At 41.5% G+C, this 19,947-nt stretch overlaps 2 protein-coding genes across 6 annotated transcripts; both read right to left on the minus strand.

The window, feature by feature from the left end:
* Window positions 1-63: 63 nt before the first annotated feature.
* ncoa6 (nuclear receptor coactivator 6) lies at window positions 64-10,605 on the minus strand. 5 transcript variants are annotated; one of them, XM_055222784.1, is made up of 17 exons: window positions 10,516-10,605; window positions 9,561-9,890; window positions 9,264-9,419; window positions 9,013-9,111; window positions 8,716-8,838; window positions 7,839-8,630; window positions 7,617-7,748; window positions 6,224-7,463; window positions 6,019-6,119; window positions 4,984-5,723; window positions 4,671-4,910; window positions 1,939-4,456; window positions 1,622-1,660; window positions 1,516-1,546; window positions 1,061-1,102; window positions 704-840; window positions 64-418 (listed from the first exon to the last, which is right to left on the minus strand). In XM_055222784.1, the coding sequence occupies exons 2-17, from the start codon at window positions 9,844-9,846 to the stop codon at window positions 372-374; spliced, it is 6,723 nt and encodes a 2,240-aa protein (XP_055078759.1). In that variant the 5' UTR covers window positions 9,847-9,890; window positions 10,516-10,605; the 3' UTR covers window positions 64-371. The 5 variants fall into 5 exon arrangements, with proteins under 5 accessions (XP_055078759.1, XP_033825951.1, XP_033825950.1 ...); XM_033970060.2 differs by having other exon boundaries at window positions 4,671-4,907; window positions 8,998-9,111; XM_033970059.2 differs by having other exon boundaries at window positions 8,998-9,111.
* Window positions 10,606-10,633: 28 nt separating this feature from the next.
* LOC117373937 (glutathione hydrolase 7) lies at window positions 10,634-18,881 on the minus strand. Its single transcript, XM_033970062.2, has 16 exons — window positions 18,470-18,881; window positions 17,718-18,173; window positions 16,833-17,059; window positions 16,307-16,458; window positions 16,120-16,237; window positions 15,981-16,048; window positions 15,677-15,750; window positions 14,225-14,418; window positions 13,986-14,073; window positions 13,671-13,798; window positions 13,505-13,593; window positions 12,666-12,818; window positions 12,244-12,358; window positions 11,795-11,932; window positions 11,497-11,596; window positions 10,634-11,283 (listed from the first exon to the last, which is right to left on the minus strand). The coding sequence occupies exons 2-16, from the start codon at window positions 17,935-17,937 to the stop codon at window positions 11,120-11,122; spliced, it is 2,028 nt and encodes a 675-aa protein (XP_033825953.1). The 5' UTR covers window positions 17,938-18,173; window positions 18,470-18,881; the 3' UTR covers window positions 10,634-11,119.
* Between the last annotated feature and the right edge of the window lie 1,066 nt (window positions 18,882-19,947).

Consider the following 19,947-nt stretch of genomic DNA (forward strand, 5'->3'; position numbering starts at 1 on the left):
TGGTGAAATACAGTGTAGATACATGATACAATGTGTACAAGAAAAAAATAATAATATTCAAGATTCACGGGACAAAAGCAGTAGAAAATTTAATTCAGTTGAACATAATTATACAATCATATAACATTATCAATCATAATGACAAATCCAGCATTTCATATAAAAAGCTCACTCATACAAACACTATGTGCACACATTCTAACTACAGTCTGACATGATAGCAGGGACACAACAATGGCATGATTATTTTAAAACAAACTGTACAAGGTATACTCTTTAGATTAAAAGTCTATCACAGATTTCATTAGCAACTGATTAACAACGGAAACACTAAAATGTACAGTACTGTTCACAGGGTTTAAAACTTCAGCCTATTTAGACTTCCTTCTTTTGGCCTGGGTTGGACTTGCTCCAGTTTCTGTAAAAAAAGAAAAAAAGAAAGAAAAACATTTTAAGACTTATAGAATTAAATGTTAGTAACAACTTCAAATACCAAGTTCACATCTTTGTATGCTCAGTGACATTTAAATGCATGAAAAAACAAATTTATTTTTTACATTAGTCTTCAAGAACGGTTACCAATTCTTAATCCTATCTTGAAGCAAATATAATGCACTTCCATTTAAAGTCTTAAGTAATATTTTTAGTTAATTTAATTACCCCTAACCCTAATTGAAATTTTACATCATACTCTTTCTCCAACCTTTTACAGCAGTGCTTGTTGCTGGCCTTGCCGATCTTTTGCGACTGCTACTGTCCACAACTGGCTCTTCTTCAGTCTCCTTCTCTGCCCGGGAGCTCCGCCTACTCGGCCCCTTTGGCTTCTCTACTGCAGCCGCTCTACAAATCGGACAAAAAAGTGGGGGGAAAAAAAACAGTACCAACGTGTTAATTGCATATAATAACCACATTTTTCTGCTCTACTCAAAAATGTAATACCACACTCAGGACTGTGCTGTTTTTCCTCATCTACCACAGATAATGTCGGTCTTCATCCTGACGTCCTCCACTAAAGTCCACTACTTGTGTCTTTGCGGTGTGAGCATAGTTAAATACATACCTTGGAACTAAGTTGATGGGCGTCTTTCTTTTCTTTGCCCATCTGTGATAGAAGTGGAAAAACAGCGGTAAACTATGAACTTGTGTTGAACAAAGTTACGTAGGTAGCATCACTTCCCACCAAATTATGACAGATGTGCCCATGAAGATCAGTGGAGTGGTGCGATTTGGGTTGTGGGAGGCGATTCAGTCATTGGACATGCATCAGTGTATTCACATAGATGCATGTTGATCATACATACCAAGTGTAGTGCACCATAGGCCCATGGATTTCACTTACGTGCACCCTCTCAACCAAATGAGCTACCTGAGTTTTAGTACTATTAGGAGACTCTAGATGATTTTTATGAGTATAAGATGAAAATCACCCCAACTTTTCAGAGTCCCCTGATTCAGACAGTCCCGTGATTCAACAGCAGAAAAATAAACTATGAACTGCAGTTTCAAGTATCTTACCCCTGTTCTGGACCAGTGGAGACTTCTTCCCCTGTGTAAGACAGAAAATATTGACACTATGTTGCATGTGGCTTTATGTAAAAGTAAGTATTCAAGAAGAACCTACCAAGTGTTTCTCTGTTTTGTGTAAGGTCCTGTGAGATTGCTGTGTGAAAAATGAAAACAAAATGTTCAAATACAAAAGCTATGAACCAAATTGCTCATCAGTAATAGTGTCACCTCAATACCAAAATGTCTTGCATGGTTTAGATACTAAGAAAAAGGGGTTGAAATGTAATTCATACAGATTTTGATACCTCAATGACTGTCCATTATCCATTTTCAACACCAGTTTAGTATAAATTAGTATTTTTGGCCCATTGTTTACATTACATTTTCTAGTTTCCAAGCAATCATGTGCATGGGATCTGTATGATTTCTTACCTGTGCTGGTCTGGCTGTTGTCACCAAGAGCTGAAGATGCGTGGGACTCGGCTAGTGGGCCAGCCTGGTTGGGTGTGGTGTTGGCAGTTGAGGTGACGGCAGGGCTACTCTCAGACACAGCCACAATGGGAACTACAGACGGTAAAGAACTGTGTGCAGCGGTGACTGTAGATAGCATGGTAGCAGCGGTTGTCACATTAGCCATAGTATCTTGAGATGGTACAATCTGTGCTGATATTTGCCCGGGAGTAGTTCTTGGGGGAGGAGTTCCCATTTGAAGGTTGGAGCTGGTAGGAGGATTTAATGCCTGTGTTGTGACAATATACGATGATCTATCTCCAGTTATGACTTGGGTAGGAGCTGATGGAGAGACAGAATTCTTTCTTACAGCAGTTATTGCTCCAGGACTTGATGAAGGGGGAGGAGAGGACATGGGTGGCTGAAAGGGAGATGATACAGGAGGGATAGGATGGGGAGAAGGCTGCTGCAATGGAGGACTTGGCTTTTGGATGGTATCACTAAGATTGTCTGGATTAGCAGTGGTGGCGCTCACTTGCTGATTTGTTTGTGCAGTAACATTAAGAACTGAAGACGGTACTGTGGTTGTAATGTGAATAGGTCGCGGCTGTGAGCTGAGGGCGGGAGAAAGTTGCATGTTAGCAGTAGACACTTGGACCATTGTAAGTGGCTGTGACCCAACAGTAGTATTTGACGTTACTGATGCACCGGGAACCTGAATGATAGGGTTAATAAATAGTGGTGTAGTTGTAATAAATTGTGGTCGCGTGGCGGGGCTCTGTTGGCGGATGTCTTGCGGTCTAAGGTTCTTGTTGGGAACAGCAACCATTGAAGTAGGAGGATGAGAGGGGGGAGTTGAGGTAATCGTGTTAGAACTGACAAATACAGTAATCTGATTGGGTGAAATGGTGCTAGACGAAGCAGGGATCTGTATGAGTGAGTGGACAGGTTTATTAGAACTAGGGATTGGTTTTGAAGATACTGGGGTTAAATGAGAACTTGTGGAAATAGAAGTATGACCAGAGGTTAGTGAGTTGGGGCTATTTACAGTAGTAGTGTTAGTAGTGTTGAGGTGAGGAGTAGTGGCCTGTGGGTTGACACAAAGAGAGGGTATGATGCTTGAACTGGTGGTGGAGCTAGGGTTAACGGTAGTGCTAGGGACCGAGCCAGGAACTGAAGCTTGTTGTTGACTATGGCTACTTGTAAGAACAGTAATTGCAGGTTTTGATTCACTTGTCATGGGCACAGTAGACTGTCCTAAGCTTTGAGCATTACTATGTGTTTTTTCTCCTTCAGACTTTCCCATCTGTAAAGGTCGAACGGGCACATTAATATTGTCCAATAACTGGTTGAGGGATGTCGGAGCCTCCCTAAGAGCAGGGGAGATTTCAAGATCTTGTGAATGCCTATTGGTTCCTGGGGAGTCTGTCTGCTGTGGAGTAGGGATACGTGGACTTGCCAGTCTGGGAGAGGTTAGCTCCCTCATAGCATGTGACTGAGATGCTGGCCGTGGTTCTCCTTGGCTATCTTTGCCTGCCTCTACATTACCCTGAATTACACTGAAAGGTGACTGTGTTTGCTGCTCCATCCCCCCAGTAGTTTGTGGGGGCATGGCACCTGCATTTAACGGGACTGAGGAGGGACTCAGCATCATCATTTGCCCCTGTGGATTGACAAGCTGCTGCTGATGTGGAGAGCATACAATCTTTGGTCCCTTTTGCCTCCCTGGACTTGGAGTGGCGGATTTGCGACTTGACGCTGGACTAGATCTTCTGCTGTTGCTAGGACTTGCTCTTTTGCCCTGTGCCCCAGACTGCTTTTCCTGTTTAGTGCCTGTCGTTCCTGCACCAGTACCTGAGGGAAAGGACTGATGACTGCTGTTAGGGACATTTCCGCTAACACCCCCATTACTGTTGTTTCCAGGCAGTGACAAACTAGGAGGAGCCTGTCCGATGGCTTTGAGTGTGGTTGGGTTAAGACCTTGTTGGTCAAACCCCCTGTTCAAGTTGGGCTGCCTGGGAGGCAAGGGAATGTTGATTTTTGGAGGGAAAAGTCCTGCAATTGAAGCATTTAGCCTCTCGGGGGAAAGGTTGATTTCATTGGGTTCAGTACTGGGCGGGCGGTTCGTAGGTGTGAGAGGGTGGTAGGGTCTGGGGCTGGCTCTGTTGGGCGTTTTGGGCCTTGAACTTTGTGAAGTTGTAGGGACATTTGGGAAATGAAGGCCAGTCATTGTGCCCCCTTGCTGAGGCTGATTAGGCAGCGGTTGTTGTGGACTGGCTCCCGGGTGTTGAGGCATGGGTGATTGGCCTTGCTTTATCATGTGAGTATTCGATCCTTGGTTTGCTAACATCTGCTGCGCACCATTTGGTGGTTGCCCCGGTATTTCAGGGCCAGGGGGCCTGTCTTGCTTAGGTTGTGGCACAGCAGTTGACTCTTCTGCTGGTGTAGTTTGTCCTTGTCCTACATCTGGGTGGGACATTCTTCTCGAGGCTGCTGTAAGCTGCAAAAACACAGACAAAACAAAGACAATAATATTATTATTGATGTAATGATTTATATAATACTGTATAATCTTCAATCAGTGTGGACCTGAACAAATAAATACATTGAATTTCTTTACATTATACACATCATATCTGTGGCACTTGGCAGCAAATGTAGCAGAACAAAGATACGTAAAGTAATTTTTTTAAATATCCATATAAAAAGCTTACTTGAGGATTAACCATCATTGGCATCCCTCTGGCTTTATCTGGTGAGGGTGGCACGCTCCCAGGGCCTTGAAGGCTTATCATCACAGGCATGTTACCTTGTTGAGAGACAGGAAGCCTCTGTACCTCTGGTGAGTTGGCCATGCCACGAGGAGGAAGGTGACTTCCCGGGGGCATTGACATACGATTCTTTGCCTGTTCCTGCTGCATCTTCATCATCATTATCATCTGTTGTTGTTGCTGCTAAATTACAAAGCAGAGATCAACTTTAATTCAATGAAGTAAACATTTTAAAATGTATGTTTAAAGCCTTTACTTGTTGCTGTAGATGTGACTGTTGTTGAGCTTGTTGTTGCTGCTGAACCTGATGAGGGTGCATCTGTGGTTGACCTTGCACTGAAGCTTGTTGTCCCTGGTGAATGCCAACCATTCCCTGCTGTTGCCCTGCAATTCCCTGTTGTTGCCCGGGCATTACTTGTTGTGGCCCTTGCATTCCTTGTGGCTGCCCACTCATTGCAGGTTGTGGCACTGGTATTCCAGACTGTGCATTTGTTATTCCTTGTTGTTGGCCGGGCATTCCCGGCTGCTGGCCGGGCATTCCCTGCTGCTGGCCGGGCATTCCAGGCTGCTGGCCGGGCATTCCAGGCTGCTGGCCGGGCATTCCAGGCTGCTGGCCGGGCATTCCAGGCTGCTGGCCGGGCATTCCAGGCTGCTGGCCGGGCATTCCCTGTTGCGGCATTCCAGACTGAGGTCCTGTCATTCCTTGTTGCTGCCCAGGCATTACCTGTTGAAGCATTCCAGACTGGGACCCTGTCATTCCTTGCTGTTGCAACATTCCAGATTGTGCTCCCGTCATTCCAGACTGTGGCCCGCTCATGCCCTGCATCTGATGCATCTGCTGCTGTTGTAGATGTTGGAGTTGCTGCTGCTGAATGTGCTGTAATTGTTGTTGTTGTTGTTGTTGCTGTTGTTGCTGTTGTTGTTGCTGTTGCTGCTGCATAAACTGCATTGGCACTTGCTGCAACACCCTTTGATCCCCTGTCTGTCCAGGAAAACCTATAAATGCAAAGTCATGACTTAGCTCTTTTAGGACCTAATATTCAACTCAAATGTTCAAGTAAAACCAGGGGTGGCAGAAGTAAAGAAATTAGATAGAAAATCAACATATTGATACAGATTTTAAATAAATGCAAAAAGAATATTTCAAACATTGAGAAATATGTGCATCAACCTTATACAAATCATAAAGATGTGAGATCAATAATGGCTTCTTTAAAATGAAAATGGTGTAAGGTAATTTAGATGTGGCTCTTGATGTACAATTTCCACTGTGCTATTTTTTTGTTTTTACCTGTGGGTCTATTAGGAAATTCCGGGATTTTGGTTACTGGGTTATCCAAGCCCAGGCTTTGTTCACCCAGTTCCGAATCCTCCATGCCAGCCTCCAGACCACTAAAAACAAAGACAACTGTGGTCAGCTTAAGATCACTTGTTGAAAATGCAACTTACGTTTGTGAAATTTTCACTTGTGCCAGAAAGCTTATTCAAAACCTTACCCAAGCCCATCTCCTTGTTGACCTTCACCTTCTTTTGACTTCTTTTTTCGAGGTGGTTTCTTCTTTTTAGGCTTAGCTTGATTCCCTCCCCCTGCTCCCTGCTTTCCTCCTGGTCCAAACTGACTTGCTGAGATATCGCTCTGCAACAAGTTGACCAGTAATGGGCTAGTCAATGTGACATCTTTGCTTCCTGCAAAGTTACCTGCCTGTCCACAAGGTCCACCCATCTGCATCTGACCAGTGAACTGGGGGTTAAAGTTCATCCCATGACCTGGAAAATGTCCATTTCCCATTTGCATGTGCTGTGGGCCTCCCATCATGCCTTGTTGCTGCTGTACCTGCATATCTGGCACCATTTGCTGCACACTCATATCTCCAGTAGCACCAGAGGGATCCCCCATGGGATGAGGGTGTTGCTGAGCAGCCTGCTGTTGTAACATGGCCTGCTGCTGCTGCTTCTGCTGCAGCTGCTGCTGCTGCTGCTGCTGGAGCTGCTGCTGAATAAGGGGGTGACCTGCAGGGAGCCTCATCTGCTGCCCATGCATGCCCATCACCTGACTGGGGTTTCCGGACATGGGCACCTGTTGTCCTTGTTGGTTCATCTGGGCATGTTGCTGTTGCTGAAGTTGGTGTTGCTGGAGCTGATGCTGTTGTTGTAGCTGTTGTTGTTGAAGTTGAGCCATTTGCTGTTGCTGTTGCGGGGTCATTTGCTGAACCTGATTCTGGAACTGAGACATGTTTCCTTGAATATTTGGAGAAGGTCCGCGCATCATTTGGCCAGGCATTACCCCAGGGGGTATCTTCCCTCCAAATGCCTGTTTGTTTCCTTGCATTTGGTTGGCTACCATTTGCTCCATCATGGGGTTTTGTTGCTGCTGCTGTTGCTGCTGCTGCTGCTGAAGGAGCATGGCCTGGTGCCCTTGGCCTCCAACCATCTGACCCTGCCCATGCATCACCCCCTGGCCTTGCTGAGGCAACAGTTGCTTGGGTGGGGTCATTCCACCTCTCTGTCCTTGATTGAGCGGCCTGGAGAGGACAGTCTGACCTCCACCCTGTGCTTGAGCCATCTGGCTGGGGGAAGAAGACACAGGCTGGGCCTGATGCTGGAGGCCCATCATCTGAGGACCAGCAGTGGTACCTGGTGGAGGACCTGCCATGCTGCTTTGGACACCCATCACATTAGGCTGTGAGTGAGGATGGCCCTGAACTGAATTTGGTGTGGAAGCAGATGGCTGAGTTCCTATTACCCAAAAAAAGGAAAGAGGAAAATTACACAAAAGTCTGTCTCTGTCCAAACAACATGAGAGAATTAAGTCATGAAAAGAGGAGAAAATTAAAACTGCACTTGAGGGAATGAGACATACAATAAACATTTAAATTTAAAACAATTTACCTGTATGAGTAAGTGCCTGGTTACTTTGCAACTGCTGATTGGCTCCTCCCATTGGGGCTCCTTGTGCGTTAACACTCACCTGACCCTGGCCAAAATTTGGGTTGGGGAAACCCATTGGACGTTTAGCCATTCCTGAAATAAAATGTATATGTTGGTTTTTATTTATAGCAATGAATAAATACAATTACTTTTTAACATGTGCCTAAACAAAGCTGTGCCCACCTGGATGAACCTGGGCTCCAGGCTGTCCATGTTGTTGCATTCCCATAAATCCTTGCTGCATGCCGGGCTGTTGACCAAGCGCTGCTCGACCTGGTGAGCCAACACCTTGAGGAAAGCCTTGCGGAGTTGTGGGTCTCTGAGCCATCATGGGTGGGGTACCAGGGGACCCCTGCTGGAAAGGTGATGAAGAAGAACCAGGAGATTTTGCAGTGAGGTTGCCCTGTGAGCCAGATGTTGCAGGCATTGGTGGAGGTGGCCTCGGTGGTCCTATAACTCCGCCAGGGCCACCCTGAGGACCTTTAGGCTGTGGCGTAGCAAACTGACTCATCCCTGCCTGTTGTTGCTGCTGCTGCTGCAGCTGGGCTTGACCCATGGCATTAAATACTTGGCCAGCCTGTTGGCTGCCAAATGGATATGGGGGTGGAGGGTGACTCGGTGTCTGAACTGAAGCAAGTGAAGGTGCCCTCTGCATCATCTGACCTTGTGGCGGAGGCTTTCTCCAGGCAGGACCTCCTTGGGCACTTTGAGGCATTTGATTCCAGCCAGGAGGCATTGCCATCTGCCCTGTCGAATTGAATGGTGGCCTAGGACCAAGTTGTGAAAGCTGCTGAGCTTGTTGTTGTTGGTGATGCTGTTGCTGGAGCTGCTGCAGGGGTCTGCCGGCCTGCAGAGCCTGCATGTGATGAGCTGTTTGAGGAGGCATGGGGCCTGAGGTGTGGGGTCCAGATTGTTGGTGTTGAAGTTGCTGCTGAGGCTGAATTGGCATGCCTGGCATCATGGGATCCATCATATCTATAAAAATACACATTGTATATTTATATTGTACTCTCCATTCATACAAATTCACTCAGGATGTCAGGAACAGAAAATCGTGTACCTGTCTGAGAGGATGGTCTGGGAACACGAGGATGCATCTGTCCACTGCTGCCAGGAACCATGGCCTGTCCTGGCATACCAGGACCAGGGGGAACCATTGATGGATTACCCATTCTCACACCAGCTAGAAATATACACAAGATAAAGGTTGTTACAGCATATAACATCAACAAGGTTGAGAAGTTATAAAATACAAAGATAATTTAAAAAAAAAACACACAAAAAAAAACATTAAAAACATTATAAAAATCAAATGTTTTGCATGAAATAATTCAAGTGATACCTGGAACAGGTTGACCTGGAAAGCCAACATCCATTCTCATCTGGCTGGGTCCTCCAATTGGTCCATTTACTTGTCCTCTGTTTGGTCCTGGTACAACATTAATGGCTCCTTCCCCTAAACATTAACATTATTTTAGAAATGACAATAATAATCTCAGTCCCTAAGCAGATATAATAGCGTGTGGAGAGAATGAATAATGCATTGGCATAAACATCATATAATTAATTTCATAAAAGCATTCAATAATAATTATGATGTGTTTGTACCTTCAATCTGCACTGACAAAATCCCCAGGTCTCTAAGCTGCTGCTGATTGTTTTGAGCCAAGAGTCTAAGACGCTCGGCTGCTTCACGCGGAATGTTGAAGGTGACTCGAACACTATTCCATGGTTCAACATGATGAGGCAGTAGCCTCTCTGTACCTTTGATAAGAATCAAAACAAAGGTGTGAATACAGATAACCGTCTCAAATGTATGTAAGTGCATACACAGACAGAATGAAGCATTAGACACTAAAATTTTGAAGCAATTGAAAAGTTGTGCATTAGTTATGGTATACTGACCCATATCCAGCATGTCAGGTATTCCGCTGAGAATACTGTCCAGTTTTTGAGTGAAGTCTTCATCCTCCATATTCCCTTTAAATGACACAAAAACGGTGAACTCGCCCTCCAATGTGTTGTCATATTGTGTGTTCTCATTTTCTGAAGCTTCTGCTGAGCTTCCACTACACGTTTCATCGTCCTCTCCAGCATCTCCCCCGACACCAGAGTCCCTGTCAGAATCATCTTCTATCCCTGGTTCATCGGTCTTCTGGGTCCGTCGAGGGACCGGTTGTCGCGGTGCCATCCTCCTCCCTTCACCAGGAGTGGCGCTTGACAAAACGTCTCATACTACAATTACAACGTGTGATACACAAAATCATTTCAAGTGCATTGAAGAAACACACAACATATGGAATAGTACCAAATGATAAATACGAAATGAACATGGACGACAGAAACCGCCGAAAGCTTTGAGAGATAAACTAGTCAAGCAATATTGATGGCTTACATACTTCACCCTACTGCTTAAAATACTACGTAATAAATAAGTAGTATGCGTAAAAACGACATAATACTGGAAATGGGTTTACAAGGTAGACTGTGCCAAGGTAGCCTATAACATCAGACATCGGCCCAGTCTCCGGGGCCTTATCACAATTGTGGGCTACGCTGTGATTATGCGACCACAACGGCACAAAGACAGCACATGTTTACAGCATTTCATACCAACAGTATTGTAAAATTGTACATTTGTTTTACTGAAACACAAGTGAAGTAGTAATAGACCACTTAGTACAAACATCAACATCCTCAATTCCGAGTCCAACTCAACATTGAGAGCTAATGCTAAGCTAAAATAGCTGCAGGCAAATACAATAAATGCATCATACAACTGAGCGCATAACAATTGTGCAAGCTCGAAACTATTGTATATAATAAACGGCACATAACAGCAACAACAGTAAAGGCTTACCACGCAAATACATCAGAAAATAAATAAAACCGGTCAGCATCTGCTAGCTAGATTAGCCAACAATCCGTGAATCGGTAGCAGCTAGTAACGCTTCCGAAAAAGCATTTCCGGTCAGGGATTTCAACATAAGATACAAACTTTAATGTCAAGATGTACAATTAAGTCAGTGATCAAACACCAGGTTATGTGCAAGTAGTTGAACAATATCAGCTTTGATCATAAATAACCACAAAATTAAACATAAATTATACTAAAATCTACTCATGAGTAATACAATATTTCTAGCATAAATATAAACCCTACCCAGACCAATTGCCTTAAAACACATAGTATAACATTTACTAAAAATATTCAGTGTCTGTACAATAAATCTAATATATGTAGAAAATATATTATGTAAGGTGGCAAAAAATAATAGGCCTAATTAAATAAATTATGTTCATTGACCTTTAGTATTGCACAAACAATGTGATAAGTCTTACACATTACTTAAACCTTAAATGGTTTCATCGATTTAGGCATCGCAATATAGATGTTTACATTTTCTATCTATATACAAACATTATTCTACAAAATGTAAAACTGTAGTTGGCACACAGTGACACTATGCAATGTTGAGAGCCAAGGCGTCAAGACTTCTGGGGTCCTTCACTCCAATAATGACATCATTGGTCCGTCTAGTGCTTTCCACTAATGACAGCAGCTCTGTTCGTTCAACCTTGTGACCTTTACTTTGGAGTAGCTTTATGTCTTCATCAAGAAACTCCGCTATAAAATAAGAGAAGAATTACAAAAGAATGAATGTTCTATCTGGTATTGATGATGGGTAAAACATTTATATATAGAAATCTTATACAAGTCTTGATTACTTTTAGGACAATATTTTGTTTTGATGGCTAATAATATCAAGGGTTCATTCCAACAGAAAGATTTAATCTTTGCCCCATGTAGCTGGATTAAAAGATAAAGAAAAAAACTCACAATCCACCAACAGGGTGTTTGGCTGCAGCTGTGGGTGGAGTCTACCATAAGCCAAACTGTCATTCATATTTTTACGTGAAGACAATACATTCAACAGCACCTGTAGCACACACAATTCAAAGCACATTTATGAAAATGACACAGACAAATTGAATAATTTCTTAACTAGTAACTAGAATTATAACTTGAATCAGCACCAAAGAGTAAATTAATGCCCAACAAAATCAAACCTCTTTGATTTTGTTGGGCATTAATTTACTCTTTGGTGCTGATTGCTCTTAGCACCAATGGTAAGCACCTGTGTAATGCCACTGAGAGCCTTTTCTCCATTAGACGATCCAGTAGCCACATATGTTCCACACATTCCCACAGCGGGTCTCACCACAGTGGGCATAAGGAAGGACAGTGGCCTCTTGCCAGGCAGTAGTCTGTTATGCTGCCACAAAGATATAATAAAGAATATAAATTATGTTAATAATGAATTTACCATAATAAGGTTACTGAAAGAACTAAGAAAAAGTAGGCATGCATGTCTGTGGTTCAAGTTGAACAGTGGCATAAACAGTATTAGCCCAGAGTGAAATATATTGAGTATGTACGCATTATGTATACTCTTAAGGCTCAATACAGTGTCAAATTTGATAATTTTTTTTAATTAATTAGCTAAAACAAGCTTTAAAGGCTAATTATAATACAGTATTACAAAGTATGTTAAAGTATGTTATTTGTCACAAAAAGTATGACTACTGGATTTGTTGTGGCGCTTTCCGTTTTATTGGGCCAAGAGAAGTCCAAAATCTGGCTGTTCAAGAGTATTCCCGAAGGTGTCAATATTCCACTGCCGAATGGTTTGTTCAGAGAACTAAAAAGAAAAAATACAAAATGTATTAATTTTGTGTGTTAAGTTATATTTACCACATATTTATAATTATGTGACTATGTACACACAGTACTGTATGCACTATATAAAGTACAGTATATACAAAATCAACTATAACTTCAGAACGCACCACTGAATTGTGAGCTATAACTGAGTTTGGATCAGCTCTTGTAAAGCTCTGTACAATATTGTCAGCACAACAGGTTAAATAAATTACAGTTTATAGTGAATTATTTCTGCCAAATAGGTAAGCAACACTAAAGATCTAAATCAAGTAGCTATAACTGACCTCATAACTGATACAATGACATCATCCGGCCCCATCACCACAACTTGCGCAGCTCCAGCTCCTTCTTCTAATGTGAATGTTTGGGTGTAGTGATCAGCAGGAAATGTCTTGGAATTGTCAATCATCTGGCGAAACTGGGAGGCCTGTGGTTTACTTGGAGGATGGAACAACAACGGAAGGTGTTAAAAGCAATGAAGCTACCAGAGGGGAACCGGCACAGTAGCATTTGTATGTAAAATTTTATAATATATTATGATAAAATGTATTATAAATATTATTAAATTTCACTAAATATATCAATAAAATATATTCATAAGGCTATATTTCTATCAAATATTTCATAAATAAGAAGTAATGTCTGGAGTACAGAAAACTACAGTGTCCAATTAGATTTGGTGTTTTGGGGATTACACTGCTCGCTCATTCACTTGGCCAGCAGACAGCAAGCAGAAGGCCTTGGCGTTGGCACTGACCAACCAGACTCTCTCTTTGCAGTTGATGAACAGGCAGAAAGTAGCCCTAGTGCATGGTTTTAGTCTCACGCCTTCTCGCAGGCCTGCTCTGCTCCTGTTGAATGAAATTAATGGCCACCAGCTGGCACCTCATTGTTTTGCTTGTATTAAAAAGTTAATTGATGGCTAGCATGATCTGTGCTTCACTTTTGGTGAAGTTTAAGAGCAAGAAATAATGAGAAGATGCTTCATTAAACCAGGTCTAGATCAGGACCAGCTACACTACATCAGGCAGGCAGAAATTAACCAGGACAAAACCAAGAGTGAATACAGATATCAGAATGTTATCCATCATTTCCTCTGTTTATATATTTACAATCAACTTACCTCAACATCTTGGCAACAATTTCAGAGACAGAAGTGTCAAACATGGGATCCCCTATCTCACTAGCCATTGCCAGAGCTATTTTAACAGACTGAAAGTAGAAGACAGTGGAATTTTTTAAATAATGATGGATATGTTTATGTTTATTTTTTGTTAAACTTAAGATACCTCAGCAATCCAGTGAAAAGTGCTCTGTCTAGAAAGCTGATTAGTAATATTGTAGCCTTCCAAAATGTTTAAAGCAGTGATCAAGGCAATGCCTGCATGTGGAGCTGGAGATGCCATCACATGATGTCCTTTAAGAAGAGAAATATTGATATTACATTTTAACATACATATGATAATACATAATACACCAGTTCAAAATAAATACATTAATCAATCAAATAATATGTCTCCGCAAAAGCTAGATAAAGATATTTTTCTTGGTGTTTTCTATAAAATAATTACACAATTACGGTAATTGTATTAGTAAGTATTTACCTTGATAATTGATCTCAGCTGGTTTTCGCAAAACTGTGCTATATTTGTCCAAGTCTTCTTCAGTGAGAACTCCACCTTTCTCTTGCACCTGTAAAAACAAATTTAGAGAAGGTTAATAGTCAGATACTACACTAGCAATGTAAACTAGTTAAATTGGTTTGGATTACTGAACAAAAGTACAATATTTATAAATGCAGAGATTTACAAAGATGACAAATGCTAAATTTGTGTAAAATTACCACAGCAACTATTTCTTGTGTGAGGTTCCCACTATAGAACTCAGATATGCCCTTTTCTGCAACAGCGTCCAAGATGGCAGCCAAGTCCATCCTTCTGCTAAACAACCCAGCAAGAGGGATTTGGCCATTTGGGAGAAACAAATCCTCAAATGCCTTGGACATGTTCTGCTTCTTAGCATGAGCCAGAGCTTCGGCTAAAAAGAAAAAACACATTAAAGTTCGATTTTCAAATGTAACAACAACTACAAAAACAACAAACTTTATTTATAAAGTGCTTTTCATACAAGAAAAATGTAACACAAAGTGCTTTACAGTGCATTAAAATCAGTCCCACCCACCAAACCCACCCAACCACCCCACAGCCAAACAACCCAACCCCAACACATCAATAAACACAACCAGTCAACCCCCCACCCCAACACATGTTAAAATACCTTTGTTTTCTTTAAAATATGTTTAAGTGCCATAGGCTGGATAAAGATGAACCAGATGAGACAGTGCCACCAGAGGAACCATCTGCACCAGGAGCAGGGTCACCCGCAGCCACAGGACACCAGCCCAGGGCCCAGAGAAGAGATGAGGTCAAGACCAAACCTCCAGGGCCCACAAGCCAGGGCCCAGGAGCCACAGCCAACCACAGCTCCCGGTGCAGAGGGCTCCTCAGAGGAAACACTGGCAAATCTAAACTTATTAAAAATAATAAAATAAGTCAAAGCTAAACAAGTAAATAAAACATAAGTAAAACATGGATATCAACATAAACACACTAACCAGCCTAAATAAGCCTAAATAAATAGAGAAGTAAACTAAAGTGATAAATACTAGTCAAAAGCTATGCTAAAAAGATGGGTCTTGAGCCTGCTTTTAAAAATCTGAACGTTCTCTGCGGCCCTGAGGTCCTCCGGCAGGCTGTTCCATAGACGGGGGCCATAAAACTGGAAAGAGGCCTCTCCATGAGGGTGTGTCCTGACTTTGGGGATGACTAGGAGCCTGCTGCCGGAGGAGCGCAGGGGCCGCGAGGGTTCATAGGATAAAAGCAGTTCTGTAAGATAAGAAGGCCCAAGACCATTAAGACATTTAAAAACCAGTAAAAGAACTTTAAAATCGATCCTGAAACACACAGGGAGCCAATGCAGGGATTCTACAACCGGTGTAATGTGGTCCCGCCCCCTGGTCTTGGTCAGGACACATGCTGCTGAATTGAATGAGTCTATACGACTGGTGATAAAAGCATGCATCAGCGTCTCTGTGTTGGCCCGAGAGAGAATGGGATGGACTCTGGTTATGTTTTTCAAATGGTAAAAAACAATTTTTGTGATGTTTTTAATGTGTGGAATAAAAGTCAGCTCAGAGTCAAAAATAACGCCCATATATTACATATAACTTTGGTCGGAATCAAAGCCAGTTACACAATGAATGCAATGAACCACAAACCAACTAGGCAATACTTACCAAGCTCATGAGTAACATTAAATCCATTTCTGGCAACATCAGCTACCATGGTTATTACGTCTTTCCATGGCAGTCTAGAATTGAACATAACATAAATGAAAATCAAGACTATATTTTCTTACCATCTAATGAGCACACAAAAGAACAAACTAAGCAATTTAGATGTCCCAGATGGATGCCGCGTAGTCACTATAATTACAGTGGTGCAACATTGCTTCTACTTTAAATAGCAACTTAATCAATCATCAATCCTTGCTTAACTGAGCATTCAAAAGAAGAATTCACAATTTTTTGAGAAATATACCTGCCGTATAACTGATGAGCTTGATTCATCCCACTAAGCATACCAGGAACTCCCACCAATAAGCCGGGCTGTAGGTGGAAATGTATATTCAGAATTATTATTTTATGCTTATGAAAAGTAAAAGTAGAACAGGATTTACATTGGAATCCAAAGTGGTTTGCAGCATAGTTTCAGTGATAACTGAGGGAGCTGTCTCTCTGAAGTCAATCACTCTGGTCTCATTTTTACGGATTTCGTGCACCAACATAACACCCCCACTGCATAAAAGAAACAGCAGATGACTTTTAATTGTCAAAAGAATAATATAAAGTCATCTTAATACTTACCCGCCTATACCAGAAGTATGTGGATGGACAATTCCCAAACACAAAGCAGCAGCAATAGCAGCATCAACACTGGACCCCTGTTTTTCCAAGACTTCAAATCCAACAGAGGTGCACTGGGCAACATCTGTTACCACAGCTCCTTGGTTAAAGACCTAATTTGAAATCAAATTAATCAGCAATTATATTATCTCTTATGTTATACATTTATGCAACACATTGAATGTGTATGTGTGTATTCACATGTAAAAAACAATACAAAGAAACAAAGTTACGTTTGAAAGGAATTTTTACAGTAAATTTGCCATTACAATAAATACATCTCAAACATTCTATAATTAATTTGACAGCGACACACAATATTTGACTAAAAACTAACAAGCTTATTTTTTTAACCTATTTTTATAGGGCTTGTTTTGGATGCTTGTTGCCATCTAAAAAATCTAGCAACCCTGATCCTGCCCAGCAACTCCTTACTATTTAATTTAACTCAATGAAGAGACTTGAATACCAAGTCTATGTACTATACCTGGGGGTCTCCAAAGTAGATTTGGACAATGAGAGCTATAGTGACTCCAGTGGCAAAGGTGAGACAAGCTGTGATTATGACAGTGAGTCCGTCCCGCTGGCAGGCACACTCCTGAGTAAACGGATCTGAGGTGGTCTCCCTAAAGGTCCCATCCTCATGAGTGGCTAGGTCTGACGCGGAGGAGGGGAGGCGCTGGAGGCGAGCTGACTTCAAGAACAAGTCTGGATCTGTGACATAATATACAAGCAATGACGTAAGTAATTATCGTAATAACAGTGGCCCTAATATTATAAATAAGTGCACAGTACACAGTACAAATCAATTAATCCTAAAAAATACAATATCCACTTAAATATAAAACAAAGAAATTAAAAAAGGGTTACTTTAATTCGCATAGACCTACTCTAAGATGTACTAGATTTGTGTAAGAATTTGTACATAAATGAGTATGCCAGCAAGACAGATACACCTTTGTAGACTTAAAGCTGCAGAGTTAAAAAGCTGGTAAACAACAAGCACAATCATCAACAACAATTGACATGCCAGTGTGTGAAACTGTCAACCTCATTTGATATTGGTAGCTATGCAGGATTGGGCCAGCCCTGGTTAGCACTTGGATGTGAGACTGCTGCAAGTACCAAGTGCCACAGTGGGGGAGCAGTGGCTCTAGTGCAAACTCTGTCCTTAAAGACATTTCACTCATCTTGCTTAATGTGAATTTTGTGTGTAAGTGTTTGGAAGTGGTTGAGTTCTTCCTCACAAAACTTGCACTGCTCAGTCACAAAATGCAAACTTGCTTGGTGATCCTTTGGCAATGTTAACAATGAGCAATATAATGTCTCTTCTACGCACACAACAAGGGTGAAAACAAATCTAATAACTTACCAGTGTCTTGCTCACTGAGAACATTGTCATCTTCTTTACGGGATTTCTGAGCGTTTTCTCCAGGAAGCGCATCGTCCTCTGGTAGTTTAGGGAAACTTGTGATGCTCATGTAATCCACTGGTGAGTAAGCACTCCCTAAAGTTGTCTCTGGACTGGGTTCTTTGTCTGCCGTGGACCCACTGGCATAGCCTGACACAATATCAGGAGCAGGGCTCTGCATGGTTGCCTCAGATTATTGCACACACAACCAGAATATTTTTGTGATTTATCACAACCCCAGCGTGTTTTTACCTAGTAATTATGTTCTTCAATACCATGGGGGCAATAATGATACAGCCTAAATTTTGAAAATCTGTCCAACGTCATCCAAAAGCATCACAAGACAACTCAAAATATCTAAAGCGAGATCTGGGTCTGTGGCTCCAATGATGATGCAGTTTCCATTTAAGCTTCCACCTGCGGACAAGAATGATTATAGTCACCAGTAGCCTATTCAATTCTTAAAGCTACATCAAATGTGTCACATTATATGAAAAACAATTCTGTCAAATGAACAGTATTTTTAAATGATTAATTGTAACATGTCTTGCAGTCGTTTCCGCAAATATTTACAGAAGATCAGACCTCACAGAGCACAAATACGACCCAATGTTTGTGTGTCAAACATGGCGATGGACGCTAGTTGGTTTATCCGTGTCTCTTAACACTTGGACAAAACGGCAATCACTGTAAAATTATATCCTTTAACTTACCATCGCCGAAAGCGTAAAAGCAAGAGCTGGATGTGTCGTGACCGCAGTCTCGCTGTAGCACCAGAGATTCTTGTTCGGGTGGAGATTCGCCAATATTTCTAAGAACTGTCCCAGCGTGATCACGTGGGTGACTGTAAACCAATGGGATTGAAGGCATTCAGTGCACCTGACCCTACCTGACTGCCAACATAAAAAAGGAAATAATTCAATGATCAGGATTTACAGGCACATCTCTAAAGTCAACAAATCTTAACAAACACTAAAACGACCAATTTAGCCTATATTGGCCCAAGACCACCTGACCAGAGGGCCAATCAATTGACATGTCCAGTTTCTAGTGGACTAGTGTTTTATATCTTTAGCAAGCAGATGAACAGGTTGTAGGCAGGTTGGCAGACTTCCAGATTTACTCAAATTACCTCCTCTTGCCCCTCCCATATAAACCTAGGCCGCCATATATAGACATTCATATAAATTCATGCAACAGGTACACACACACACACACAAACACACCCCCACACCCACACCCACACACACCCATATATATATATATATATATATATATATATATATATATATATATATATATATATATATATATATATATATATATATATATATATATATATATATATATATATATATATATATATATATATATATATATATATATATATATATATATTCTATTTGCTAAATATGTTTTACTTTTTTTTAAATCCATTACTTTATTCAAAGTCAGAAGTTTACATACAGTATGATTACTATGCAAAACCAACATTATGATGTCATGTCTTTCGAAGCTTCTGATAGGTTTGACAACATTTGAGTTAATTAGAGGCACACCTGTGAATGTATTTGACAGCACAAATGAAACTCACTGCTTCTTTGTGTAACATCATGGGAAAGTCAAAAGAAATCAGTCAAGATATCAGGAAGGGAATTGTGGACAGAATTGTTGATTTGGACAAGTCTGGTTCATTTTTGGGTGTAATTTCCAGATGCCTGAAGGTGCCACATTCGTCTATTCAAACAATTATACACAAGTGTAAACACCATTGGAATGTCCAGCCATCATACCTCTCAGGAAGGAGACAGGTTCTGTGTCCCAGAGATGAACGTGCTTTCGTCCAAAATGTGCACATCAACCCAAGAACAAAAGCAAAAGACCTTGTGAAGATGCTGGCTGAAGTTGGTAAGAGTTTGTCATTATCCACAGGGAAATGAGTAATGTACCGATGTGGGCTGAAGTCCAAAAGAAACCTAAAAATAACAAATTAAAGTTTGTAAATACATACGGGGACCTGACCTTCATTTTTGGAAACATGTCCTGTGGTCTGACCGAATTAGAATTGAACTGTTTGGCCATAATGAGCATCGTAACTTTTGAAGGAAAAAGAGGCTTGTAAACCTGAGAACACCATCCCAACTGTAAAATATGGGGGTAGCTGCATTATATTGTGTTTTTTTTTTTTTTT

Source organism: Periophthalmus magnuspinnatus, chromosome 7 (genome assembly GCF_009829125.3).
Source record: "Periophthalmus magnuspinnatus isolate fPerMag1 chromosome 7, fPerMag1.2.pri, whole genome shotgun sequence".
Classification (NCBI taxonomy): domain Eukaryota; kingdom Metazoa; phylum Chordata; class Actinopteri; order Gobiiformes; family Gobiidae; genus Periophthalmus; species Periophthalmus magnuspinnatus.